The sequence below is a fragment of the Equus quagga genome, chromosome 1 (assembly GCF_021613505.1).
Source record: "Equus quagga isolate Etosha38 chromosome 1, UCLA_HA_Equagga_1.0, whole genome shotgun sequence".
NCBI lineage: Eukaryota > Metazoa > Chordata > Mammalia > Perissodactyla > Equidae > Equus > Equus quagga.
In genome coordinates this window covers 83,515,144-83,543,076 of record NC_060267.1, presented here as the reverse complement: position 1 = coordinate 83,543,076, position 27,933 = coordinate 83,515,144, and the positions used below count along the sequence as shown (strand labels likewise).

Here is a 27,933-nt window from a genome sequence, read left to right as displayed (position 1 = left end):
TCTCTAGGCTGTTTGTGTGTGGTGAAGCGGGCTGAGGCTGTGTCCACTTGTGTGTGTAAGTTGCAGGGTATTGGTGTGTGTGTGACTCTGTCTTTGAGTTTGAGGATTTGGGGGTCTGTGTGTTTGGGGGCTGTGTCTCCTATCTAAATGCCTGGGCCTCCCTGCCCTCCCCACCTCTCTCCCTATCAGTAGACCCCTAGAGAAGGTGAGATGGGCATTAGTCTGGATAGCTCAGCAAATCCTGAAGGGAAGGGGCATGTCCCAGACAATCCCTCCCAGGAGAATTCAGGGAAACAATCTATCCTCCCCCCACCCCCAACCGCTTTCCCCCACCCAGTCCAATTCCATTCAGTCGTTAGGAGCCGGTGCACTCTCTGCTTGTTATGAGCAGAGGTATCGGTGCAGATGTGCGAGAGTATGTGCGGATGCCTTATATTCGGGGAAGCGATGTGAACAGATCATCATTTGCATCAGTATGTACACAAATGTCCCAGGGGTGAGATTGCATCTACGGAATATAATGTGTGACTTTATATGGAATCCATCTCGGCTGATGGCCACGAGTCCCTCCTGTACCTGTGAGTGGGGCTGTCCCTGAGGGCTGTGGGTGCCCCCTGAGGGAGGGGCAGTAGTGAGAGCTGTGTGGATGTGTGCCTGCCGGTGCCTTTGTATGTCAGCGCGTCTCTGAGGCTCTCTGTCAGCAGCTCTGAGATTCTGTGTGTCTATATGTCTGTGTGTGTGTGTCTCTGGGTCGCTGCCTCTCTGTGTGTGTCTCGCTCTCCCTTGGCAGGGAGGGGATTGGTCACGCATGACTCATCTTGAACCGAGCAGGGCTCCAGCGGCAGGGCGGCCGCCGCCGCAGCTGGAGGGGGAGGAGGACAAGGAGGAGGGAGAGGAGGAGGAGGACTACGAAGAGGGGGAGGAGGAGGAGAAGGAGGGGGCGGGGGCCTCTCCAAGTTTGTCGGGACCTTCTTCCGAGGCAGCGGCGGCTGCAGCCGGGGAGGCCGGGGCGGCGCGCGGGCCGGGGGCGGGGGCTGGGGCCGGGCCCGGGGCAGCGGGGCCGGCGCCTCCGCTCTCCTCCTGCTCCTGCTTCAGCCTCTGCTCCCACTGCGGCCGTGGCCCCCCTCCGCGCTGCGCGCCCTCTGAGTCCGCCGCTCCCCGGCCCATGTACTGGAAGCATGAGAACGCCGCCCCGGCGCTGCCCGAGGGCTGCCGGCTGCCGGCCGAGGGCGGCCCCGCCGCCGACCAGGTGAGCGAGCGAGCGAGTGGGCGAGCGGCCCGGGCCAGGGTAGGGCAGGGGCCGGGACCCAGCCGGGCCGGGCCGGGTGGCGGGCAGCAGCAGGGAGGAGGGGTGCGGGGGTGCGCCTGTGAGTGTGTGTCTGTGAGTGTGTGAGCGCGCGCGCGAGCGCGAGGGGGGGTCGCGGAAAGCGGGAACACATTATGCAAATGTTGGAGGAATTTCTCAAAAAGCGATTTAGCAAAGACACAGGCGAAATCAAGAGGAGGCGAGGCGGGTATTGTCCGTCTGAATAGGCGCTGATAGCGCCGATGCGCCGGGGGTTGTGCGGCCGCAACGCTGAGGATCCCGACGCGGGGCCGGTCCCGGGCGCGCCGAGGGGCTGGAGGGTGCTTTTTCCGCCTTTTGGATGCCTCTGTTTTCTCTTTTTGGTCGCGTTTCGCCCCCGATCTGGCCCCCATTTTGTTCTGGGTTTCCCTCCGATTGGCCCTCGAAAGGTGCCTGAATCCGTGTCAGTATTGCCGCATCAATTTCTCGGCGCGCGCCCGGCCCGTGGGCTGATGCTCCCAGCGCTCCGGGTTTTATTTTCTTCAAACGCCTCCCACCCCCCATCTTTTTCTTTTCTTTCTTTCTTTCTTTCTTTCTTTCTCTCTTTTCTCCTTTTTGCATTTTGTGCCGAGAGGAGGAGAAGGGAGCGAGGAAGGGGGGTGGGTGGAGAGAGAAAAAATTCGATTTTTAATTACTACCATTAAAAAATCAAATTTGCAATTCTTTGGGCGGCCTGATGGATCTCACTGATTGACAGTTGGAATTGACACTCTGGCTACCTCTTATCTTGGGCATTCACGACAATTTCTAATTGCAGGTAGTTTGTGTGTGTGCGCGTGTTTTTTTTCCCCCTCAGAGGCTTGGATTGCAAGGGAACTAAGCGATTACTTCAAGAGCCACGGGTTAAGTGCAGGGAGAGGGGGAGAGAGAGGGAAAAAATCCAATCCAAATTCAAATTGCTTCATTAGAGAGACACCGCTTTTGTGGGGAAGGGCTTTAAATGCCCACTACAAAGTTAGGACTCATTGTTCCGCGCCGGTTTATATAACAGGCGCGGGGAGGCGCTGGGCTCAGGCTGCGCCGAGCCAGTTTTGCAGCCGCCGCCGCCTGCGTTCCCTCCCCCCCCCCTCCCCCAGGTGATGGCCCAGCCAGGGTCCGGCTGCAAAGCGACCACCCGCTGCCTTGAAGGGACCGCGCCGCCCGCCATGGTGAGTTCGTTCGGCCCTGCCTTCGGTCTCAGGTGCCCCGGCGGCCCTGTCCTGGGGACCTGGCCCGGCTTTCGGGCCCCGAACCGCTGTCCATGCGCTGGGGCACTCCCGGAGGGCGCCGCCCCTCTCTGAGCCTCGGTTTTCCTGCCGGGAATGTGGGCTTTGACCACTCCTGGCACCTAGGACGCACGTGTTAAAAGTAGGGGCCGTCCCTTTCTCTCCAATGGGCCCTTCCATTCTTGTCCTCTAGCCCATGGCGCGGCGTCTCGGGGGAATTTCGTTGTCAGTTGGTGCGCTGGGGCCCCAGACCTGTCTCTGAGGCAGCGGCAACGCTGGGCACTGGGCTCAGCGCTCGGCTTTCACTCTTTCCCCCACTGCAGGCTCAGTCGGACGCCGAGGCCCTGGCAGGAGCTCTGGACAAGGACGAGGGTCGAGCCTCCCCCTGTACGCCCAGCACGCCGTCTGTCTGCTCACCGCCCTCTGCCGCCTCCTCCGTGCCGTCCGCCGGCAAGAACATCTGCTCCAGCTGTGGCCTTGAGATCCTGGACCGGTATCTGCTCAAGGTGAGACAGGAGTGGGGTGTTGCCCGTGTGTGGCGGGGTGTGGGTTGCAGCCCATTGGGCTGCAAGGAAGCAACGCCGGCACCAGGTCCACTTAATTCCGAATCCTGGCTCAGCCGCTGCCTGATTGCGTGGCTTTGGGCGAGTCTTAGCGTCTCTCTGCGCCCCCGGCTTCCCGTTTGAAAAATGGGGAGACTTTATTTCTACCTCCCCGAGCCTCAGTGTTACAGAAGAAAAATGGGGAAGTCACATGCACCTTCAGAGCTCCAGCATCTCTGTCTGCAAATGGGTCCGGGGAGGCTGGGGCCGGGCGTGAAAAGAGGCCCGCGCTGAGCCACCTCCCACTCCGCCCCCTCACAGGTCAACAACCTCATCTGGCACGTGCGGTGCCTCGAATGCTCCGTGTGTCGCACGTCGTTGAGACAGCAGAACAGCTGCTACATCAAGAACAAGGAAATCTTCTGCAAGATGGACTACTTCAGGTAGGCTGCGGCCGCCGGGCCAGCAGTGTCGCCGCAGGCAGGCCCCCCAGGCGCGCGCGGTGGCCGCCTGTGCGGCGCGTAGTCTCTGGCTCCGTCCTGAGTGCGCTCCTGGCGCGCCGCGCCGGCCCAGACCGCCGGCTCTCAGCGCCACGAACCAGGAGCTCCAGGCCGCGCCCGGGTGCCGGCACCAGTCCGGGCCCGAGATTTGTTTCCGATTCCTGCGGCCCACTCGGTTTCAGTCGCGTCTCTGGCTCCGTCTTGGGTCCTGCCTGAGTCTCAGGCTCCAGTTCCGACCTCCAGCGCCTCGGTCGAGTTCTGATGTCCCCGGCTCCGGCCCCGACCGGTTCAGACCCCAGCCGCGATCTGGCTGCATCTCCAGTGCGCTTCGGCTCTGGGTTCCAACCCTACTCCGACTTCAGCCGTGCCGGCGTCTCTCCCGGCCGGACCCTGAGCTGGGCTCCAGACTCTTGCCCCGGTTCTGACTTCGGCTCCGCTCTGGGTTCGGGTCTGGTGCGGCTCCAAGCACTAGTCTCGCATCGGTCTCAGATGCAACCCCACATTCAAGCGCCTTGTCCTAAGCCCCAACCTCGTTCTCCGGCTCCGCCTCAGCTCAGACACTGGCGTCGCTCGAGGGTCGCATGTCGAGTCTGCTAGGGTCCTGCCTGGGTCCCAGGCGCCCGTTCCAGTCCCAGCTCCGTCGTCGTTTCCGGCCCCGGCTGCAGCCTCTCCCCGGTCTAGGCTCGGACTTTGGGGCTCCGGGACAGGAAGGGGGAGAGTCGGGCGCGGAAGCCAGGGCCCTGAGTAGGACCACCCTGGGCTGCGCTCTTTGCGCCGCGTCCCCGCAGCTCTCGACCGCAGCTCGGCTCATCCTCCCGCCGGCGTCTCCGCCGCTTGCGCGCGCCTCGATTCTAACCACGCGGCTGGGGCCTGACCCGGTCATGAGGTCGAGGTCACTGCGAGGTCAGGGGCGCAGCCGCCCAGTCCGTATCCTGGCGGGAATCTTGAACCAGGCTTGATGCGGGCCAGGGGACCTACGGAGTCCAAAGAGAGTGGAGTGGGATTGGTTCCTGGGAGGGGCGCCTGTTCCCAAGGGACTTTCTCAGGAAATGGAGAAAGCTACTGCCTTAACCTCCTCCCCCCACCCCCAACCCACAGACATCCTTCCCATCCTTGCCTCGGGGGAGGTCATGTCTTCAGTCTTCCCGGGAAGACTGGAGCCCCAGAGAGTCCCCCTGAGAGCCAGGGAATGTAGTGGAAGGCGATGCCCACCTCGCTATCACCGGCATTGAGTCTCTGGGGACTTAGAAAGAGGGGACCTTGAATCTAGGTGGAAATTTGCAGCATTTGGGGCTGGGGTACTCTGGGGAACCCTAGGAAGCATGGTTCAAGAGGTGGGCTCTTCTTTTGTGTATGGGTGTGCAGCTGGGGTGTGCATGGGGGGGGGGGGGGGGGTCTACCAGGTGCCTAGGACTCAGCGTGCAAGGAGTGTATGTAAGTCTATCTCGGTGGATCTGTGCAGTGGCTCTGGGGAAATGTGTCACCGAGCAGGGTCGGGGTGTGTGGACAAAACGTGTGTTCCTTTATGACCAGCATTTGTCTTTAAGTTCATGTGTGAGTGTCCAGAGTCTGTGTCTATGTGTGAATGTTGGGACTTGGTGTGTGTGTCTGTGTGTGTTTTGTGCAAGGTGGTCAGGACAAGATTATATCTGGACAGGGATCCAGAGGTGAGAGGGTGAGGATTCTGAAATCTTGTCCTTCCCCCCCCCATCCCCCCAGATGGCATTCCTGCTTAAGGCCTTAACCCAGGCACTGAGGGCTCAAGGGTGTGGTGTGGACGGGGGTTTGTGGACCACTGTGTGTGTGTGTTAGAGCCAAGTTATCACTGTATGGTGTGTAACCAGAGTGCGATATCTCCTCCCACTGTCTCATCTGACTATTGGCTAGCCAGGGCAGGAAATGGAGGTTAGAGTCCCTGTCTAGCCACCTCCCTGCTCTATACCTGACTCCAGTTGATAAAAAAAAAAATACAAGCCAGCTGCCATTTAGGGACTCTTTGGGCTCCTCAGCTAGCCAGGGACAAGGCTCCAGCTTACGGAACCCAACATGATGATATTTCGGCCTCCTCCTGGAGAGTAAGACAGGGGTGAACCCTCTCCTGGCTCTCCTGGTGGCGATGGACCTGGCAGCCCTATGAGTCACTTGCCCACCTTTCCTCGCTGCTTCTTCAGTCCCAGCTCATGCCCAGGCTGGACCAAGCCTCCTTGGATGCTGTGCTTTACTAGACCTTCAAGGATGAGGCAAAACTCACATCCTGACCCCACTGTTCAGAACCTCCACTGGAGTCCCCCTTCCAGAATAAAGGATGGAGTGAGGGATGGGATGTGCAGTTATTGTGGGGAGAGGCATAGACCGGGCTTCATCAGGCCAACACTGAATCACTGTGTGACCTTGGGCAAATCACTGCATCTCTCTGCCCTCACTGTCTTGCTTCCAGAGTTATCTCTCTAAGCTGCCAAGGAGGCCAGTGAAGGGAGGAAGGCTCAGTAGTGCTCCCTAAATGGCAGGTACTGTGGGTGCCAAGATGATCACTATTGTCACCACTGTCAGTAGATTCCGGGCACAATCCCCTGTTGGCATTTCCTCACGCAGTTTGGGGAGCAGAGATGGGGCCAGGCCATTTCTGGGCTGCAGGTTCTGAGCATTAACCCTTTTGCAGTGACAAGAGCCCCCAAAGCAAAACTAAAACAGATTTTTGGTTAAGAAAATGAAGGAAATAAAAGCTCACATTCCCTGGGATGAGGGAAGAATTTTGGCTCTTCTGAGCATTTCTCTCCCAGCCAGGTTTCCCTGCAGGCATAACCCATCCCTGGCAGCCCCACCTGTAACAAAAATAATAAAACCCACAAAAAGGGAAAGAAAAAGCCGGCGGATTGCCAGGCGGGGACTATTGTCTGCTCTGAGCAGCAGCCCATGCTCTGGGTGGCTGCTGCAAGGGAGCTCTTCCAGGAGAAAGCATGAATGGTGGCGTGGGAGGCAGAGTTCCCCTCTCTAGAGCTGGGGCTCAGGGAGGGGCCACGCACTGGGTTTCTGAGCCCTCTGCTTCCTGAAGCCCAAGGCCAAGGATCTGGTTGGATACAGATACAGACCCGAGCATTTGTCCAAAAAGAGGTCAAAATTTCTCAATGGGGGAGGGGGAGGGAGGAAGTGATCAAGATCCCATGGAGGAGGCATTGGGGGCTCCCATGATCCTGTGGCCTCTGGTCTTATCCCCCAAGGGAAGGTGTCTCCCCAGTTCTATCCCTCATCTTGCCCTCCTGGACACCCTCCTGGACACCCTCCTTCAGTCTCCTTTGGCAGAGCTGGCAGCAATGGGGACTCAGGAAGTTAGAAGTTTAGGAAGGCACTCCAAGCTCACCAGGGTGGGAGGCTGCAAAGCATGGAGGGAGTCCAGAGGACCAGTGCTGCCCTTGCCTCATTTGCATTATTGAGAGGGGTTGGTATTCCACTGTCTGTGCCCTTGGCAAGGTCACTGGACCTCTCTGCCTCAGTTTCTCCAGCTCTCCTTCCAAACAGGGACCTTACCAGCCCTTATGGGTTTGATGAGATTCCCACCTCCCCTCACACCCCGAGTCCTAGCAGAAAAAAATTACCACCAGGGAAATGTGCTGTTGCTTTTAATTTCTTTACTTTTTTTGTAAGACCATTTTTCTTTCTATTTCCTTCCAAGAAGTGAAGAAAAGTCCTGGGGAAAAAAATAGTGTTCCTTTCTGGGGCATTCACATCTCCACTGTGCTCAACAATCACCATCCCAGACAGCTTCCTGCCGCCCACCATCCTGCAGCTGCTGCCCCCCAAAGGGGGCGTGGGCTGATCTGCAGTGCCCTCCTGGCCCCCTCAGCCTCCCAAAGCACCCTGACCATTGTATAGTTGGGGAGATTGATGTCTGGGACAGTGGAAAGTGATGTGCCAGGGTCACACAGTGAGAGAAAGTGGAAGAGGGGCTGGCAGGCTGTGAGGACCCCCTTTCTGAGAATATGTGGAGCTCTCCTCTAAGCCAGAAACTGTGTTAACCCTTTAGATGTTTTATCTCATTGAATCCTCAGGTCTACCCAGTCAGTATGATACCCTCATAATCACTACATTATAGGAGGGGAAACTGAGGCCCTGAGAGGTGAGGTCACACAGCTCATAAGTGGCAGAGCCCGGATAAGCCCATGGCTGCCTGACTCCCCCATCCCTGTGTCTAATCATTCAGCACTCTCCTTCTATATGTGAGATATGTCAGCAGCCCCTCTGTAAGGTGGAGCCCATGGAATGGCAAAGACCCCCTCTGCTGGCCCTAAGATTCCCTGCCCTGTTTGCTTGGCTTCACACAGGGAGTACGCACTGTGTGCTCTGACATATGACTCTCCCTGGGGGGGCCCTGGGAACACTAGTGCAGGAGTGACTTCCTCAGAGGCTGTGACTGGAGCAACTTTGCCAGGATCAGGTCACCATGGTCCCTGGCCTGCTTGCCTCCTGGCCATGGGAGTGGGGAGTAAAGGGTTAACTACCTCTCCTTGTGTTTATGGGGGTGGGCTTCAGAGAGTGCCTTGGGTTGGGCTATGGGGGGTTTGCCGCCTGGAGTTCCTGTCCCCTGCGTGGCCCAAATGACTTAGGGCAAGCCCCCAGCCTTCCTCCTTCCGCCTTGAGCCTGAGCTCCAACCGAGGGCTCAAGCGGGAGAACCCCCACCCCCTCCCCCAAAGCGAGGGTCCCCAGGGAGGCTCAGAGCTGGGAAGCGGCCCCCCACCGCGGCAGAGAGAAGCCCAGCGGCCGCCAGCTGTTGGGGGACAGATGTTGGGGGAGCGAAGAGGGGAGTTCGGGGGAGGGGCCTCGGGCCAGGACCTCGGAGGCGCCGGGCGTTTTAACCTCTTAATTGCTGGTTCTGTTTTTTTCTGGCTTCTTCTCTTAAGGGTTTTCCCAGAACAGAAGGAGCAGAGGGGATGGGAAGGGCTCTACCTCTGAGCCCCCTTGTTTGCCTCATAGAATCTCTCTAAGGCCGTCAAGGGAACGTCCTGAACGCAAAGCAAATTGAACCTGGTTTGAGTTTCGGCTCTCTGGCTCGCTAGCTTCATAACTAGCATTGGTCTTCCCACTCTGAACCTCAGTTTCCTCATGCAGAAAAGGGGTAGGTTAGTAATAGGGAAAGGGGTCATACTGAAGCTCCGATGAGCTCTTTCGTTGAGGCTCATTCATCCAACAAATAATTACTGAGTGCCTACTCGGTATCCAGGGGCAGTAGGCCGAGAGAGCGAGCCTGACTTGGTCAAAGGCACTCAGTTCCCACTGCACAGCCAAGGGTACCCAGTTACCTCTGCTCCCTACTGAGGGGAGAGAGGGCAAGGAGGCGCGCGATGCCGACCCTATTCCTTTCAGTAGTTGCCAGGATGCGCAGCATCTGTCGGACACCTCTCCATGCCCAAAGCGCCACTGTTCTTTGCGCCTTTGCCCCACGGGCGCACGCCGGCACTCAGGAAGGGGCGCGCACAAGGCTTGGGGTTGGGGACGGTAGCCGCGCCCCCTAATCCCTTTGGCGCTCCCTTCGCAGCTCCCGAACACCCCTTTCTTGAAGTTTCGTTGTCTTCGCTGCCGATTTCGCTGCTTCCGGAATCCGGCGGCTCGGGCCTCGCAGCCCGCCTGGGAAGGAGTCTGTCGGTTTGTCAGAGCCTCGATCCGTAAGCCACCTCCTGCCCCTTGTTTGTGCTCCCGACTCCTGCCCTGGGTGGGGGACACGCTTCAGGAGAGGCCCGCAACGCATTCAAAACTGCATAACGACCTCCTACCCCCATCCAAGGATCCAGCGCGAGGATGATTTCGTTAACTGGGCTGAGCCACGGCGAGCGCAGGGAGATCCTAAGGCTGGGGACAGCTCCTGGCATTTGCGGTGACGCGCGGAGAGTGAGAAAGTTGCTCAGAGGTCACTATCGGCTGCTGCCTCGGAGCAAGGGGGTAGAGGCACTGTGAGCGGCCAGTATAGGTGCAAAATGCGCCCGGGCGTCGGGGACTCGTGGAGCCGGAAGATCAGGGGTGCACAGGGAGTCTTGGACGGGTTCCCGGCCGAGGACGATGAATCTCGCAGAGCCAAGCGCAAGGACTCGGGAACGTACCCTCCGGCGCAGCGCACCGGCCCGGGCGCACGGAGACCACAGGCAAGAGACGCAACTGCTCTGACTTGGCGTCTGAAGGCTGGGACCTTCCTTTCCCCAGCTAGTCCCGCTCTTTGCATTCCCCTCCTTCCGAGCCGGCTGGGCCCCAGGCCCCGAGCGCTGGAGTTTCCAGGACCCGCGACCCAGAGTGGAGACGCGACGCGGTCAGACGAGGCCCCTTTCTTGTTCATACACCCGGGATTCAACTCTACTCATCTCCCGTCCGGCTGCTTCCGCAGGTTCTAGGTCCTTTTGGCACCTCGGATAAAAACTCGGCCCGGGCCCCACACACTCGGTGTGGTCCTTGGCAAGTCACTTGTCCACTCGGAACCTCTGATTCCACGTGTGCAAAGTGGGTACCATAGTCCCCACCTTACGCGGTTGCGGCGAAGCGGAGCGGGTCCAATAAAGGAGTTGCAGCCCAGGACTACGGACCGCAGCGAGGGCTCCGCTCACAGCTGGCCCGAATTCTCCCTCTCGGAGGCCTGAAAGTGCTCGCAATCCGGAGCCGGGCATCGGAACCGGTGTCAGCCCCATGGCGGGAGGAGGCTGAGATGGGCAAAGCGGTTTCCTCTTCCCTTTACTGAGGGATTGGGAACAGAGACCACAGGCTGTGCTGGGCTCTCACCTGGGGAAGCCGAGCTTCCGAGGTCGGGAACTGCCTCTGTTTAGGGGGCGGTTGACGCGGCAAAGGCCCCCAGCGCGTCCTGAGCGAACCGCGCCGCGGGCGGCAGGGTCCTTGCGCTCCTTGGAGGGAGCGGCCTTGGGGTCAAGTCTGGGAGCTGGGGCTGGCCGAGGCCTCTGCGCTCCGCCCTCAGTTCAACACAAGAGCGTTTATTCAACCGGCAGTTGCTTGCATTTCCAAGGCAGGCGAAGCTGTAACCAGAGCGCATTTGCTGGTCTGGTTCCTCCACATACTCACAGGCGTTTCCCAGCGCTCCTCCAGGTGGAAGTGTGCCGGCCCTGGGGACACAGAGGCAAATCTTCTTGGTCCTCTCCCAGGAATGCCAGGGATGGAAGAGAGAGCCAAGGAACCAGACGTCTACAAATCGCTGTGATCAGCGCTGAGAGGGTGGTGCTGGGAGTTGTGGAATCTTCTGGGAGGGCGTGTGGGAAAAGGGAACAGCCCCTCAAAGGCCTGGGGTGGGAAAGTGCTTCAGAGGGGGCCATAAAGACCTGGGGAATGAACTTCCGTTGGGGCTGACTGGGACTCACGCTTGGGTGTGGGGTGGGGGATCTTCAGGAAGGTCAGGGAGTAGATGAGCCTGAGAGGATGTGGTCTGCTGGGCTTTGTAAACTCCAAGGGTCTCGGGCCAGATCCAGATCCAGGCTCCAGAGTGGAGCCATCAAAGGACTTTAAGCAGGGCGAGGACAGGATTCAGTGTGCATGCTGGAAACTTGGCTGTGGCAGCTGTGTGGAGGATGACTTGGCAGGGGTGACACTGGGAAACCAAGGTGGAGACTGGCAGTGAGGGGTGCATGATGGGAGCCCGGCCCTGGAGGGCAATGGTGCGGAAGGAGAGGAGGAGGTGGTCCCAGAGATACTTAGGGAAGGGAACCAGCAGCACCTGATGGTTGTTTGGATGTGGGGTTGAGGACAGGGAGGAGTGTATGATTTAGGTTTCTAAGCGTGAGGGGCTGGATGAGTGGTGGCACCATTCCGTGAAATAGCGGGTGCACCAGAGGAGACTGAGGCCCCAAACGTTGAGACAGGGTCACAGGGTGAGTCATCCACTTAAAGAACAAACCTACCCTGGTGCTCAGGGGTCAGACCTTGGGCTGGCTTCTGGCACAAGGAGAACTAGACTCTGCTGCTTCCTGGGGGGGCTCCCAGTCTGGTGGTGGAGGCGGCTGCTCCCTAATAGCCACACCACAAAGCGGGAGGGAGAGGGGAAGAGGCCGAACCAAGGAAGTCTTAAGGGAGAAGGGGGCATTGGATTTGGGATTTGGGATTTTTTTTTAAACATTTCATGTTAGAATGTCACAGGCCTCCAGAGTCTGGGACTATCTGGTTACTTAATAGGACTGCAAAGCACTAAATAGTGGTCGTCATTGCTGCTGTGTTGCTGCTGTCACCTAGTTCAGCTCAGGGCAAGAACAATGAGAACTCAGAGGGGCTCGACAATTTGCCCAGGGTCACAAAGCCAGGAAGTGCATATCTGTCTATGCTTCCAAGAAACTGAGAGCTTATCTACAGCTGGGGGACAGTTCATTCATCTCTGGAGACAGACCAGCTAGGTTTCTATGCTTGCAAGCTGTGTGACCTTGTGCAAGTTACTTTACCTCTCTGGTCCCCATTTTCCTCATCTGCAAAATGAAATTGGGCACATGCTGGGCATGTGGTAAGTGCTCAAAAATTTGCCTATTATTAATATTTTTATATTTTCCCTAACAAATAAAATACTTTAAAGAGCCGATCGTTACATATAAATGTCAGTGATCATTGTAGAAAATTTGGAAAACTCTGAAAAGCACCAAGAAGAAAATAAAAACCATCCACCAGCTCACCTTCTAGGTGGGACTTGGCTGCAGAGGGTGGTGCATCCAGACAAAGGAAAATTCGTGACCCTAGGCCCTGAGGCCAGGCCCCTGGCGCGGGTGGGCCACTGGGGTTTGGAGGGGGATACGGATGGCTCATCTAAGCCTCGCCACCCCCTTCCCTGCCCCGATGTCCCGCAGCCGATTTGGGACCAAGTGCGCACGGTGCGGCCGACAGATCTACGCCAGCGACTGGGTGCGGCGGGCGCGCGGCAACGCCTACCATCTGGCCTGCTTCGCCTGCTTCTCGTGCAAGCGCCAGCTGTCCACGGGCGAGGAGTTTGGCCTGGTCGAGGAGAAGGTGCTGTGCCGCATCCACTACGACACCATGATTGAGAACCTCAAGAGGGCCGCCGAGAACGGTACCCAACCCGCCCCGCCTAGCACCCTGCCGCACCTCTGCCCCCAGCCCTCACCTACCCCACCCTACCCCAGCACCCCAGGAAGCGTCCACACTCCACTAGGGACTAGCGTTGCGTTTATCACCTGGAGGAAACGTCGGGGGGTGGGGCTGCGCACGAAGCATGCCTTCTGGCTCCACCGTCTGCTCCCTATTCTCCCAACTGGCACTCCAGCAGCTCCAAGTCAGAGGTTTGAGGATGGGGGTTTCATCCTGGACTGTAAGGAGAAAGGCCTTTGAGTCTTGAGATCCACGCTCCAGTTTTGCTTTTGGCATGCTGTGCTGACATATGAAGTTACCGTTCCTCTCTGGGCCTCCATCTCCCTATCTGTGCAAGATGGATGTTAGACTAGAAAGATTCCTAAATCTCTTCTGGCTTTGATACTGTGATTCCCCAAAACACATAGGCCCAGGGATAGGGTTCAGGTCTTCCAGGGATTGTGGGGGCTGAGTCACAAAGTATCTGCCCCATCCCCAGAGCCTCTGAGGAGGGGTGTGGACCACCTTGCCTCGGGAATCCCCACATTGTTCTTGGCCATGGCCACACCAGGGCCACCACTTTCTCCTGCCAGGGCTGATCAGGGCTAAGTGGACCTACGTGGGGAGCAAGTGAAGCTGGGGTTCTGTGAAGTTACCTGCAAGTAGCTGAGTAAGTCAGCAGGAGAGCTGAGATGGAAACCCAGAGTCAGAGCTTCCCCTACCCATGACCCATCCGTGACCCCAGGCTCCTTCCAAACTTGGACCAGCCAGGACCACTCCTGGCACAGCCTTGTCAGTTACACGAGCTCTCACAGCCAGGTGAGACCCCAGACTCCTGCCCTGCGGGCAAGCTCAAAGGCTTGAGATCTCCTTTACTGACCAACCCTCAGTTTGGGCTACTATTTGACTTTTCAGACTTACACACACACACATTCGTTATAGGAAATTGAGAAAAGATGGTTAAGCACAAAGAAGAAAATAAAGATCACTGCAAATGCCACCACCCCTCTTTTAGTGTATATCCTCCCAGATGTTCTGTGTATGGATGTTAGAATGTTTGTTTTTTCTTACAACATTGTATTTTTCCTAATTAAAAAAAAACTGTGAACTGCGGTGGAATTACTGGTATTTTTTATTTTCTTCTTTGTGCTTATCTGAATTTTCTGAGTTTTTGATAAGGAGCATGTATTACCTTTGTGTTCAGAAAAATGAGGTATTAAAAAATAAAATGGGAGTATGTTTAGTGTGATTGTACAAGTAATGTAAGTGGAAAGAGAAAAGCTAACATATACTCCAGTTAACAAAATTAAACCTTAGAGAAATAAGATTACATATGATTGTTGTAAAAAACTCAACAGTTGCAGGCGTATTAAAAGTAGAGTCTCCGTAATGGCACTCGTCAGTGTAGCTCCACTTCCAGCACTTTACTGTATATCCTTCCATCCTTTTTGCTTCCATCCGTTTTACAAAGTTAGGATCACAGTTCTGTAACCTGCTTGCTTCTATCTCCACTGGCCTTTGGTTTCCTCAGTTTAGCTTCGAGGGGGCCCAGTTTGGGGCACGAGCGTTAGCCAGCTGTCAGAATGCTAGTCGAAAGGTCCAGGGCAAGGGCTTTCTTCTCTCTGAGCCTCAGTTTTCTCCGCTGTAAAACGAGGATAATGTCGCCCGTCCTCAGGGCTGTGAGACATAAAGGGCACACCGAAAGAGAAGCGTCGGGTGCTGAGCGGACCCTCAGAAGTGGAAGCCCTTTCCCCAAAGACTGAGCTCAGGGATTAGGACCCTGGTCCCCACTCCCGGCCAACTGCGCTCCTGACCCTTCCAGGGACCAGCTCCCCCCACCCCCGTCCTTTCCAGGCTGCCACTCGAAGAGATGGGGACGCGTGGTCAGCCACTTCTGTCGCCCCCAGGGAACGGCCTCACGCTGGAGGGGGCAGTGCCCTCGGAACAGGACAGTCAGCCCAAGCCGGCCAAGCGCGCGCGGACGTCCTTCACCGCTGAGCAGCTGCAGGTACCCGGGAGGGCTGCGAGGGGGCGGTGTGGGCGGGGCCTCGGACTGGGCGGGGCCGAGAGAGGCTCCTGGCTCCGCCCCCTCTGCCCGGACCGCGGGTGGCGGGGAGGGGCTGTATTTGCCTGGGGCGTGGCCTCCGAGCCGGAGCCTCTGATTGGCCCGGGGCCTTGGCGACCTCCACTCTCGAGCCTCACTGGCCCCCGGCGCCGACAGGTTATGCAGGCCCAGTTCGCGCAGGACAACAACCCCGACGCGCAGACGCTGCAGAAGCTTGCGGACATGACGGGCCTCAGCCGGAGGGTCATCCAGGTGGGGCCGGGGAAGGCGGGGCCTTCGGGTCCGGGGCGGGGCCTACGGGCCTGGGGGCGGGTCCTCGAGCGCGTTGCTAGGCTGCGGAGCAGCGGGTCGGAGGCGCACGCGGCCGCCCTTTCTCAGGAGCGGACGAGGCAGCCCTGCCTGGGGTCCCCCAGCTGCGCGTGCGACCCTTTCCCACGAGGCTGAGGCTGCTGAGGCTGTCGTTCCAGGTGTGGTTTCAAAACTGCCGGGCGCGTCATAAAAAGCACACACCGCAGCATCCCGTCCCGCCCTCCGGGGCGCCGCCGTCCCGCATCCCCTCCGCCCTGTCCGACGACATCCACTACTCCCCGTTCAGCAGCCCCGAGCGGGCGCGCATGGTCACTCTGCACGGCTACATTGAGAGTAAGTGACCGCGACACCCAGGCCGCCCGGCCTGCGGGAGAGGGGGGCACGGAGGAGCGAGCGCGGGCTGCGGAGGCCTGGGGAGGCCTTACCAAGCCTCATGGGCGAAGATGTGGGCTCCGCAGTCACTCAGACCTAGGAGTTGGGGAGAGGGGTTAAGTTCCTGGGCTCTGCCTCAGTGGGGCTGGACCCTTAGTAGAATGTAGCCATTCAAAAAATACTTTTCAAGCACCCACTCCGTGCCAGGGCCCGAGGACTACGGAGAGCACCTGCCCTGGTGGTGCCTGCGTCCTGGTGGGAAAGATGACATGGAACAATAACCAGATAGATAAGCGTGTGGTTTTAATTGTGATGATTCCTATAGCAAAGGTGCTGGATGGGAGTGTATGGAGATGCTACCTCTCAGCAAGCTGCGACCAGAAAGATGGGTGGGATTAGTGAGACCCGGCGTGGGGAAGTTAGGGTGCAGGGTGGCAGAGGAAGTGAATGTAGGCAGACCTACAGCCTGCCGCAGAACGCATGGCACCAGTGCATTTGGGGTTGCAGAAAAAGGCCAGTGTAGTTGGAGGACATCGGGCTGTGAGGTCATGGGCAGATCACTTAACCTTCTTGAATCTCAGTTTCCTCATCTGTAAACTGGGACATTAATAATGGCTAGCTCATAGGCTTATGAGAATCCACTCATGTGTTTAGTAAATATTTTTTGAGCGCCTTCTGTCTCCTAAGCTCTGGGATACAACATAAAACACAATAGACCAAAGCCTGTGTGCTCTTGGGGCTCACATTCGGAGTGGGAGGTGGGTGGAGAGACAATAAACTAATAAAGGAGAGAGGGCAAGCATGTCAGTGGGGACTGAGCACTGTGGGTGAGGTGGGGGGCAGGTCATGGTGGACTGACCTTTGAGCGGGAGAGAGGGAGTAGCCTCGTGCCTTTCTGGGGGATGAGCATTCAGTGAATCTGCTGTTGAGCAGGGCTGATCACAGATTTTTTTTTTTTGCTTTGAGGTTATTTCCATTGATTGTTTCCTCAAAGCTAGGCGTGAACAGAAAAACAGAAGTGGCTACGACATACCCACAAACTCAAATTCTCCCTTCTCTGGGTCCAAGGAAAAGGAAAAGAGAAGGGAGGGTCAGAGATACTGCTGCTGTGTACTGAGTCCCTGCCACTTGTCAGACACTGTACTAACCATGTTTCTAAATGTCAGAGATCACTATCCCATTGTACAGATCAGGAAACCAAGGACCCACAGTATGTTAGCGGGAGCCAGTATTCCTTAATAATCGAGCGAGTGTGGGCTTTGGTGTCATGCTGCTGGTTTTCCAATCCCATCCCTGCTGCTTACTAGCTGTGTGACATTGGGCAAGCTTCTTAACTTTCCTGAACACCAGTTTCCTGATCTGTAAAAATGAGGACAATAAAAATGATTGTTTCAAAGTAGCGTTGTGACCATCAAATGAGATCATTGACTTAAAGACTTCAGTATTTGGTGAGTGCTGGATGAGCATTAGCTTCTCTTGTGATGGTGGTGGTGGTTCTGGTTGGCAGAGCTGGGAGTGCACGGTTCTGCCTACTGCACGGGGCTGCCAGTTGGAAACCATGTCTCTTTGTTTTGTTCCGTTTCTGAACCATCTGCTGAGTAGGAGGGACTTTTTCTCTCTTTCTTTTCTAAACAATGACTTATGTTCAGGCTGCACAGAACCCATTGAAGATCTAGTTCCTCTGTTAAAGGTGCTAAGGACCAGGAGCTCTCTAGGCACCAGGAGCCTGGGCTACCAGCTAGTGCTAGCTGTGGAGTTAATAATACAGCTAGCTGACCCCCTTGGGAGTGGGGCCATGCCCTCCGGAGTCATGCCAGGACTCTGCACACATACTTTGTTGACCAAGCCTAGGTCTGTCTTTGATGCCTAGAGAAGGGGCTCAGGTGCCCGTGCCTCTTCCCCTTGAGGTGGAACCCGTGTTGGGGCAGGAAGTGTCAAGGGCATTTGGACCCACTGCCTCTTGCTTCATAACTGACAGTCATGTCAGCACTTTGCTTTGCAGTTAACTAAATGGACAGGATCCTGAGTTTCCTGGAGCCACAGAGCTTGGAATTTGATAAAAAGCATTGGAACCAGACCCCAGAATAATGCACGTACACACAGAGTTTTCCATGTAATAATCTCAGGCTGCTCATGGCCTCCTAGAACACCCAAGATAAAGAGTCCCCCATCTTATACAATTGCTTTATTCTATAGATGAGGGAACTGTGGCTCAGAAAGGCACAGTGACTGGTCCCCAGTTACATATCAATGTAAGTCTCTGTACAGGGCTCTTTCCCCTGTGACCAAAGAGGATGAAGCACAGGGAAGAGAGAGACCATGGACTTCTCCACTGTAATGGTAAAGAGTCTGAAGCATGAGAGATTTGGGTCAGGCATAAGGATGGACTTCCCCCCCACAGTTTTAGATGTTGGAATAGGGTACGGAGATTCATTCAACAAATATAAAGAGTACCTATTAGATGTTATGCCTCATTCTATGTGCTGGAAATCCACAAGGATCTATAATTTGGAAAACAGACAAAAATTCCCACCCTCATTGGAGCTTGCCTTCTAGTTGGCAAAGACAGATGATATCGAATAAACAATAGCAGTATACAGTAAATCAGATGACGCTAACTGTCAAGGAAGAAAAAGCTGAGGAGGGCTGGGAGGGTGGAGCTGAGGGTCTTGGGTTGCAATTATAAATAGGGTGGTCAGGGAGAGCTTCATGAAGAAGGTGACATTTGAGTGCAGAGTCCTCTAGGAGGAATGGGGGCAAAGCCGTGGTGGTACCTGGGAGATATGAGGGTGCAAGGCACCAAGGGAGGATCCTAATAGGTGGATACAGCCTTGCATGTAGGAGGTGTTCAATACATACTCATTTATGAGTGTGTGTTTATCAGTGAGCTGGAGAGTTATCATATAGCACTTTATAGATTTTAAAGACTTTCACCTAGAGCATTGCAACGGACGCTATTGAAATTTTGCCCAGGGCCACCCAGCTGGTAAGTGGCAGAGGCGAAACTGGTCCAAGGGCCCCACCCTATCAGGCATGAGCATGGGCAGGTGGGATCCTGCATGGAGGCTGGGGGATGGGCTCCAAGGCATCCTCTCCTCCACAGGTCAGGTACAGTGCGGGCAGGTGCACTGCCGGCTGCCTTACACCGCGCCCCCCGTCCACCTCAAAGCCGATATGGATGGGCCGCTCTCCAACCGGGGTGAGAAGGTAAATGGAGCCAGGTTGGGTCTGATGGGTCCGAGCCACCCCCCTGGGGATGGGTTTCTGGCAGCGTTCCTCATCACTTAGCAGGCACCACGCTGCTTTGGGACTGACCCTCTCTGCCCAGCATCCTCAGGCCCGCACTGGGCCCCCGAGGCAGTCACTGGAGCAAGTACCAGGGTGTTCTATGGGCATGGCCACTCCAAAGGCCTTCCTGCGGTCCCCCCACCAGGAGCTGGCCTTCTTTTTTTCAGACTTGTGAATTTAGTTACTTTGCTCAAACTTTGCGGTTCCAGGGTGGGCTTATATCACATACCGCCTTGCCTCCCACCGTCTCCCTGCTTCCTCCCACTTCCTCCTTTTTATTCCTGTCTGTTGGGAGTGAATATCCTAAGCCGGTGGGGGTCAGGGGATAGCAGGTCAGCAAGTGACCTTGGTCAACGGGCAAGGCCTCCTTTGTGAAATTCAGATCTCTGATTGTCTCAAGCATCAAGACCTGAACATCCAGAAGGGTGCTGAGAAATCACCAGTCCAGTGGCTTGGAAGCTTTGTTGTTATGCACTACAACCCTTTGTTTAATCTTTCATCACCCATAATGCAGATGAAAGAGGTTGGAGCTGCTGTGGGTGAAACCGCAGAGGGACTGGGACCTCCACCTCTCTCTCAGCTCCAAGACACCTTGCAGTTAGCCTTGAAAGCCACTGCTCTAAGGCACCCCCTCACTTTAGAAATGGAGACATTATGACCAGGTAGCTCAAGGTCACAGAGCCTGAATGAGAACCTGCGCATTCATTCATCCACTTATTCATTTATTCAGCCAACGTTTGCCATGTCCTGTCTGTGCACAGGAGCCCCGGGGCAGTTGCCAGTAGCACAGGGATGAGGAAAGCATGGACCTTGCCCTTGATGAGGCCACAGTCTGAAGGGGGAGACACACCCCAACCCACAGTTACACCACAGTGTGGTCAAACTGTAATGGGGGAGCCAAGGGATCTGGGAGTCAGGGTGCAGCTCAGGAGAGACACAGGAAGACTTCCTGGAGGAAGGTACGATCTGAGCCCAGGCCTGAAGGCTGAATCAGAGTTCATCAGGGAAGGCATTACCACCATGGCTCTCAGGCAACCCTGAGCAAGTCAGTGTCAATGGCACACAAGCTTGGGAGGCAGAAGAGTGAGAGGTGGGGCCTCACCTGCCAGGTGGAGGAGTGTGGCCTCTGTCCTGGGGCAGTCGGAGGCCCTGGAGGCCTCCCTCAGAAACACCACTGTAGCGTCCTCAGAGAGGCAGGGAGCCCCGGGAGTCAGCAGGTATGGGATCAGGGAGAGAGGGCCAGGGCCTTCGAGCTGGAAGGGCCCCCAGGGCCCCTCCGGTCCAGCAGAGTGGAGTCTTGGGTGTGCCTCAGAATCACCTGGGCTGCTTGTAAAGATGCAGACTTCCCCAGCCTCATCCCTAGAGAGCTGACGGGGAGGCCTGGGATGGAGCCTAGGGATCTGCAAGTGTAATACCCAGCCCACGTGACTCTGGCAGACGGCCAGGGCTGGGGACCACTCCTCCAGGACACCCCTCTTACTCCATCTCCTGGTTGAGCACCTACTGTGTACTGAGCTTTGTGCTGGTACCGTGGGGGAAGATATGTGCTACGCAAATACAAACAGCCTAGTTGGACAGATAGGTTTATAAGTAAATGGTAGGACTCAATGCAGAACCCCACAGAAGCTGGTGGTGGGTGAGCACACCTCAGGCATGTCCCCCCCCGAGATTGTCATACTCACAGTGAGAGCTGCTGTTTGTTGAGCAGCTCCTCTGTTCACTGCAGGCACTTTACATATGTTGTCTGACACCTCTCGGTTGCTTTGTGGATATGAGGATGGCATTCTCATGGTAAAGATAAGGAAACAGGCTCAGAGAGGTGACACGACTTGTCCAGGGATGCAGGAAGTGGGTTGGACTCTGAAGTCTGCCTAGTTCAATAATCATTTCCTTTTGCACAGCACTTTACAGTTTACCGTGCTGTCTCTGACCTTACCCTTCACAGCCTCCCTGGGGGAAAGATTATGACTGACTCCGTTTCATACCTGTGGAAACTGGGGCTCAGACAAGGCAGTAGCTCACCTGGGGTCACATGGTGAGTGCGGGCAAAGCTGGCCTTGATCCTAGGACTACCTGCCTCAGAGCTGCCCCTTACTGCAAGAGGGCATTTGTCCTGTCTGACCTGGCACAGGGACTGCAGAGACAACCTGGCACGGTCCTTGTCCTCAGGAGGTATGTAGCTGAGAGCAGGAGGCAGCTACACCCCAGGGTGACAGGGCAGGTGAGGTGAGGGATGAACCTGGCTTTCAAGGACCTAGAAGAGGGAGTGATGAGTTCTAGGGGAGAAGCAGGGGACAAGAAGAAGAGCGTTCCACATGGAGAGAAGAGCATGTGCCAAGGCACAGAGGCATGGGGGAGGCTGGCTTTGAGGGACCACAGGGTGTTTAGTGTGGCCGAGGCCCAGGGAGGTGGGAGGAGCTCACAAGGATCACATAATAAAGGGCCTGGACCCTTGAGTGAGGGGCTTGGGCGTTATCTGGAGGGCGGGGGGAGCCTTGGAAGTGTTTAGGGCTGGGCTCAGGGGTTGGTGACAAGCCCTTGTCTCCTGGTTGCTCAGTTAAGCTTGTGGTTATGTCTCATTCAGCCTGAGGGATGAGCCGGTCTGGGGTCTGGCAGCTTTGGCTGTACAAGGTTTCTGGCCCCTGGGTTTGGCTGCTGAGCCAGAGTTCTCTTGTGCTGGGCCGCATCCCCAGTTTGATATCCAGCAGCTCTGCAGGAAAATGTCTCCTGCTCCTTCATGACCTTCTGCCCTCTCACCGTCAGGCCTTCCTGCTGGCTCCTGGAAACCTTTTTTTGTCCACATCTTGCCAAACCCATGGGGCCTGGTGGGCTGCATGTAGTCAGTCCATGTAGGACTGTGTGCGCTTTCTGCTGAGTCCCTCCAGGCCGGAGCCAGCATAGCTCTGAGGAGACTCAGTGCCCCCTGGGCAGCCCCCTGAACCCACTCATCAAGACCAGCACTAGCCTGGCCAAGAGAACGGTGCTCTGAGCATTTGGGGGTAGCATTCTCTGCCTCTCTCATGTCATCATTTGGCCACACATGCCTGTGAGTTTCCAGAACCATATTTCTTCCTGGTCATGGCCCCTGATCCCACAATTTCAGAGCTTGGAAGTCTCTTAGAAATCAGGACAAAGCTGTCATTGATCCGATGGAGACTGAGACCCGTGGAGGGGAGGGATTGTACCAGAGTCATCCCTGTTGAGAGAGCTTCTCTTAGTGAGAGCCCCAAGCCAGGCATCCCAGAGACCAGAGGAGAGCATTGCCCAGGAGAGTGGCGAGGCAGTGCAGTGCAAGCTCTGGAGTGGGCAGACTCTGAATCTCAGCTCTGCCACCTTCTCACTTCGAGACCTAGGAACACAATTAGCTTCTCTGAGCCTCAGTTCCTGCATCTACAAAATGGGGATTATAGCAGTTCCCACCACCTGTTGTTGTTGATAACAAGTGCGATAATGTATGTAGAGAGCCTCGCACAGTGCCCGGTACACAGAAAGGGCTCCATAGATGCTGGTTACGACTATGATTACTCTCGTGGAGATCATCACCATGGCTTTCCTCCACCTCCTCCTCATGGTAACCGATCTGGGCAAGTAGCATTCCTGATGGAACAGCCATAAGGCTGTACCCACTTGATGTCCCTGGGCCCCTTGAAACCTCCTCCTGACACTTCATTATGCAAAAGCACATCCCATTGACCAGATAGCTGGTAATCCTTGACCTGAACTTCAGAGGACTGGCTGTGTTGGTGGCACTGAGAGGCTTCAGGTGGAAGAGGGAGAGGGGAAGGGGTAGTTCGTCCCTGATCACCCCCTGTGTGTGTCAGGCACCTGCATGTCTGAGCCGCCTGCCTCTCGGCTGTGTGAAGACTGAGTGCATGTGAAGTACTTGGCCCATTGCCTAGTGTGCAGTAAGCATCAGTGACTGTGGTGGCCTCGGAAACGTAGAGGCATGTGGTGTAATGAAGAGAGCTTGCTCTAGAGCCAGGCCTGGGCTGCAGTGCTGGGTCCACCTCTTCCTAGCTGTGTGATGGTCGGCTTGCTGATTTCACCTCCCTGAGCCTCAGTGCCCTCCCCTGTAAAATGGAGAGGATGGCGGGATGCCCTCGTGGGGTTGAGGCAAGGCTTCTGTGAGATGATGCACCTATGCCACTTTACCCAGTGCCGGCTGTAGGGTGCACTGCCCACGAGACATTTGCTGCTGTTCTTGTATCTCACTGAGTCCCCCCATTTCCGAGAGACAGGTTTTGCCATCCCCATTTTACAGATGAGGAAACAGGCTCAGGGAGGTGAAATGAGTTGCCCACGGTCCCACAGCAAGTAAGTGACAGAGCCAGGATTTGAACCCAGATCCGGGCCATGAGCCACCCTCATTCTCCATGCCTTTTGAGGACCTCTGGGGGGCTGCTGGATGGGGCAGGCCCTCTCTCAGCCACCTTCCATGCCCTCCTCTTGCAGGTCATCCTTTTTCAGTACTAACACTGCCGGCCCTTCCGCATCTGGCCGTGGGCACCCCACAGCTGCCACTCAGCCGCTGAAATCCAGTGTCCGAGCCGCTGCCGGGATCCACCCACTCCGCATCCACCCCATCTGCCATCCTGCCCACCACCAGCTGGGCCCCTGGGCCTGGCCTTCCCCTCTCCTGCTGAGAACCAGAACCCCCCAGGAGCACCACGGAGTCCTCCTCTCAGAAGGCAGAGCTCCCTGAAGTTTGGAATCAGGGTGAAAACAACAGCCCATTTTTTCCCATTTAGACAAGAGTCATCTTCAACTTAAGCTGATAATGATAGCAAAAGGCCGAATTGAATTGTGCGATGCCAACAGCCTCCTAATTTACAGGTTTTCTTTCCTCTCGTATTGGCCTTTATTTACTACTTCCTTGGAACCATCTCTGAATTCTGAATAGCCGACAACCCCCAATGTTATCCACTCTGTTTCTTTTGTCTGGAAAACTCTACAGTGTTTGTGGGATGTCCCCAAAGGAAAGCTATGTTCTAATTTTATCATTTCCATCTGTCTGGTTATGTCAAGTTAATTCAGAGAGAGAAGAGACAGTGACCAACCCTGAGAGGCCCAACAGGGCAGAGATGGAGGCCTGCCCAGACCAAGAGGCAGGGGGATGGGTGGGGGCTGGGGAGGACAGAGACCCCCAGTGGTTTGTTTATCAAGGAGAAGGATGTGGCAGATTTTAAGGAGAGGAAAGAGAAAACTCGTGGTGTGTGGGGGTAACGCCCACCTGGTTATCCAGCATTTAACTGGAGACACAGCAGAGAAGGTGTTTGATCTGTGTGATGACATTTCTGAATGTTTGGGCAGGTTAGAATTGGGGGCCCTTCTTGGCTACTTGTTGACTTCTGATAGGGGTGCTGGGGCCACTTCTTTGAGGGAGACCACTCACGGGGGTCTGGGGAACAGAGCCCAGGGAATGGCAGTCCAAATGTTCATCCTGGACCCATCTTTGAGTAGGAGAGGGTGCCTGCTGTCTAGGTGAGTGTGCCAAGCCCAGGATTCCAGCTGGCTCTTCAGGCTTCCCGACCAGCCCTGAACAGAGCCAGCCCCACCCACTCCTGAGAATGGAGGCCAGGCACAGCTGTGCTCACATCCTCCCTATATTGCTGCAACTCTTCCACCTCAAACAAAAGGGCTTGGGCTGCACAAGACCATGATTTATGTTTTCAGGGGACGACCATTTGTCCCAAGCTTATCCTGTAATTTTAGAATTACTTGGTGTCCCGATGCATTTCCCACTACAGGCTGCTCATAAGCATGTTTTAGCCCAAGTCCTCCTTCCTGCTTTGGTTAACCTGATAATGTTGCTTTTGGAAGGAGACTCTAGGACAGGGAAAGCAAGCTCATGGTACATATGTATCTGCTGTCCCTGGTTTTACCCGTGGCAGACATCACTAATCGATTGCAGCACTATCTCACTGAGTCTGAACAAGGTTTCAGAATCCAAATTCTTGAAGCTGGCACCTAAAATGAAAACCTATCTGCCATTCTTGCTCTGGGACCTGGGGGAGGGCTAGGCATGGGTGCAGCCCAAGAAGGGAACCCGCTTCCTTTCCCTGCTGAAGATGGTTTCAGCTGACTCAGGGCAAAGAGAAGGCATCACTCACGATGTGGTCAGTGCAGCTCCTTCCAGAACTCATCCAGTGAACCGTTACCAGGCCCTGCACTGGGTGCTGACACTAACAGGAGCAACTTGGACCTGATCCCCGGTGCCTGGGGGGCTCTAATCTTTCCTTTGATTTCTGCTCCTGATGATCAAAGCCCCAAGCACAACCACATGGTCAGTCAGTGGCCAGCCGAGTCCTGCCTGGGGTCACCCAGTACCCACTCTGCCTTGAGCCTCCCCCAGGGTCTGTTCCTTGCGTGGATCACGTGGTCATAGCATGTTGCAGTTCAGACATGTCTCCACTAGCCTGTTAGAGCAGCCTGGGAATGTACAGGCCATCAAGACTATTTATTTAAATACAAAACAAGAGGGGAAAATACACACACACGGAAAAAATTGTAAGCACTTTTTTGTAAAACCAATGTCTGTTTTGTTACATACCTTTCATGTTGTGCTTTGTAAATGTCTTATTTGTGTAATAAATAAAGTTAATGCAAGTAGAAGTGCTGGCACTTAAATCCAGAACGCCATGGGATTCCATTTCTTTCCTGCTCTCTGGTTAAGGCCTCGGGCCTGGCCCCCAGAGCATCTGGGCTACTGGACAGCGCACACCTCTTCCAGGAGAGCTGAAACTGTTTCCCAGTTAGTGACCTGGGCGTTGTGAAGGCACGATGGTGGGTTTCTTCTCCAAGCTTCGTAGGACATCAGAGTGGCTGCTGTTCTCTGGCCACTGCTGAACACATGCTCTCCGCTGGTCCCTGTGCTGGCTCTGCACGCTCAGAGAAGGGCCCAGCCAGAGTCTGCCCTGGAGGACTCTCAGTCTGGTTGTAACCAGACGGATCCCGCCAACATGCTGTGGGGGAGGGGGACACTTGAGCTGGATCCTATCAGATGAGGAGTTCACAGAATAGGTGCAAAAGAGGAGATGATGGAGGGCCAGAAAGGGAGGCGCACAGGAGCCCACTGGAAGATGGGGGAGAATTTGCTATGGTGAAGCAAAGGGAATATGGGATGGGAGACAGGGAGACAGGGCTCCAGCTTCAGCACAAGTGTGAGGCTCATATTGGCCTTGTTGGGTACCAAAGCCACTACATAATCTGAGGAGCGAGAGAGCATCTTTCTGCTGCTTGCCAAATTTTTCTTTCAGCAGCAAAACTGTTTGCACAAGCCAAAGCTTGAGAGGAGGGGGAGTGGAGTGTCTCTATCTGATGCAGAGGCTTCCCCAGCGCTCCCCGCCCCCTGCCCCACGGACCTGCAGAGAGCAGCTCAGCAGCCTCAGCTCACGGTGGACATGGTCATCACCTCTGCAGGGCCCCCCTCTTTTTTTTCAGATGTTGCATCCCCCATCTCTGCCCCCATCTCTGCCCCTCCCCGCTCCATTCTTCCAATCCATTTATCAAATGTTGATTTAGATATAATGTATCTTTGAAAATAGTTTAGTTTCAGGGGTGTGTGTGTGTATGTGTGTGTGTGTTTCTTTACATGAATGTACCTTCTGTTTTCAAACACAGTTTGGAAACCTCCAGTGGAGCTCAACTCTGTCTTTCTGCAGAGGTGACTATTGCCTCGGAGGGGAGAGGTGACCCCGCAGGACCCCTCCACGCACAGCTGAGTGGGCCCAGGCATCCCTCTGACTCCTGGCTCCGCCCCAGCATGCCAACTCTGGATCTGTAGTTTGAGGGGCAGATCCCTGGCCCTGCAGAGCCCGCCCAGGCCTGACTCCCTCTCTTGGGCAGCTCGTAGTGAGCCAGGGGACAGGGCCTGAGGGGCTGCAGGATCCAGCAGCCTCTAAGGAGGGACAGTTATGGAGCGAAGACCCAGGATGCTGTGGCCCAAGTGTAGCCCTGGAACGTGTCACCACTTCCTCTTCAGGTTTCAGCTGACACGCTATCTTGGGGGTGATTTGAGGAATAATTACTCTGTATGCACAGCTAACTAATTATTCTTTAAAGCAAGCACATATTGAACACCTGCTAAGTGCCAGCCAGCTCCTTTACTTATCTCAATCGATCCACACAGCTCCCCTATTGTTTTAAGCATCGTTTTACCCATTTGACAGATGAGGAGACTGAGGCTCAGAGAGGTGAAGTAACTTGCCTGAGAGTACATGATACCTGTGGTTGAGCTGGGCTTTGAACCCAGGTGTATATGATGCCAAAGCCACATTCTTTCTATAGCCCCACACCGATTCTACGCTCAGGGTATGAGGCTCAAATAGGGGAACTTCCAAGAGGGAGAGGCAGTCCTGGGCCTGCAGAAAGGTACCAGCTATGAGTGTGGGCACAGTCATTCCGTCCTCCTGCCCTGTGAGATCAAGACCGGTAAGGCCAGCAACTTGCAGTAAAAAAACAGCTGGGCTTTGTCTTTGGAGGGACTTGGATTCAAATGCTGTGTGACTTAGGGCAAGTCACTCACTCTCTCTGAACTTCAGATTCCCCATCTGTAAAAGGTGATGCTGAGCTCTCTCTTGCAAGGCTGTTGTGAGGAGCTGGGATAATCCATACATACTGCCTGCACATATTAGTCACTCATTGAATTACCTATATCTATTATTGTAAGGTGATGCTTCCTAAACTTCCATGTGCATATGAAATATCTGGGAAAGCAAATTGCTGACCTCCTTCCCAGAGATTCTGATGAGCAGGTTCAGGGTGGGGGCTGGGACTATCTAGTTCACAATTTTCCCCCAAGTGATTCTGATGCGGGTGAAATAAGGATCCCTGTTCCAAGAAACAGTCTAAGGAAAGTACACTTGGGCCACTGACTGCAGAAAGCCTTTATTCCTGAGTCAAAAGTCAGGTTCTACAAATACAGCCTGCTCTGTGGGCCAGCCAGTGCCAGCCGTGCAGAAGGAAACCTCTGGCGGAGGCGGCTGCAGAGCTCATGGCCTGAGGCTGTGACCCACGATCTCATCCCAGCCCTTCCGGCACGTCTGGATGATCCACTCGTGCTCGTCATCATCTGCAGGAGAAGAGGAAGAGCTGGTTATGCCTGGTGCCCACTGGGCCTTCCCTGCCTTGGGAGACCCCCAGGTGGGGTCTCGGGTCTGGAGTGCATTCCAGCACAGGGGGATGGCCTTGGTGCCAGTCTCTTTAGCTCTATATAATTCACTAAAACCAAATCCTTCGGTTGCCTGTGAATGCCTGGTCTTG

General features: G+C 55.5%; 2 protein-coding genes across 3 annotated transcripts in view; one reads left to right on the top strand and one right to left on the bottom strand.

Annotated features, from left to right (window-relative positions):
- The first annotated feature begins 920 nt into the window (after nt 1-920).
- On the top strand, nt 921-25,273 carry LHX6 (LIM homeobox 6). Of its 2 annotated transcripts, XM_046685376.1 has the most exons (10): nt 921-1,249; nt 2,422-2,493; nt 2,874-3,056; nt 3,414-3,535; nt 12,401-12,621; nt 14,546-14,646; nt 14,860-14,955; nt 15,171-15,345; nt 18,488-18,591; nt 23,125-25,273. In XM_046685376.1, the coding sequence occupies exons 1-10, from the start codon at nt 1,166-1,168 to the stop codon at nt 23,143-23,145; spliced, it is 1,179 nt and encodes a 392-aa protein (XP_046541332.1). In that variant the 5' UTR covers nt 921-1,165; the 3' UTR covers nt 23,146-25,273. The 2 variants fall into 2 exon arrangements, with proteins under 2 accessions (XP_046541332.1, XP_046541343.1); XM_046685387.1 differs by lacking the exon at nt 18,488-18,591.
- Nucleotides 25,274-27,539: 2,266 nt separating this feature from the next.
- Nucleotides 27,540-27,933, bottom strand: part of MORN5 (MORN repeat containing 5) — a 32,420-nt gene continuing 32,026 nt past the window's right edge. Inside the window, exon 5 of the mRNA XM_046685412.1 lies at nt 27,540-27,742. Within this exon, the coding sequence (XP_046541368.1) occupies nt 27,663-27,742 (80 nt within the window). The 3' untranslated portion in view covers nt 27,540-27,662. The remainder of the gene's footprint in view (nt 27,743-27,933) is intronic.

Coding starts and splice junctions, on each gene's coding strand:
- LHX6 (XM_046685376.1), top strand. CDS start 1,166: ATGTACTGGAAGCATGAGAACGCCGCCCCGGCGCTGCCCGAGGGCTGC. Junction 3,536..12,400: donor TGCAAGATGGACTACTTCAG/GTAGGCTGCGGC, acceptor GATGTCCCGCAG/CCGATTTGGGACCAAGTGCG. Junction 18,592..23,124: donor TCTCCAACCGGGGTGAGAAG/GTAAATGGAGCC, acceptor CTCCTCTTGCAG/GTCATCCTTTTTCAGTACTA.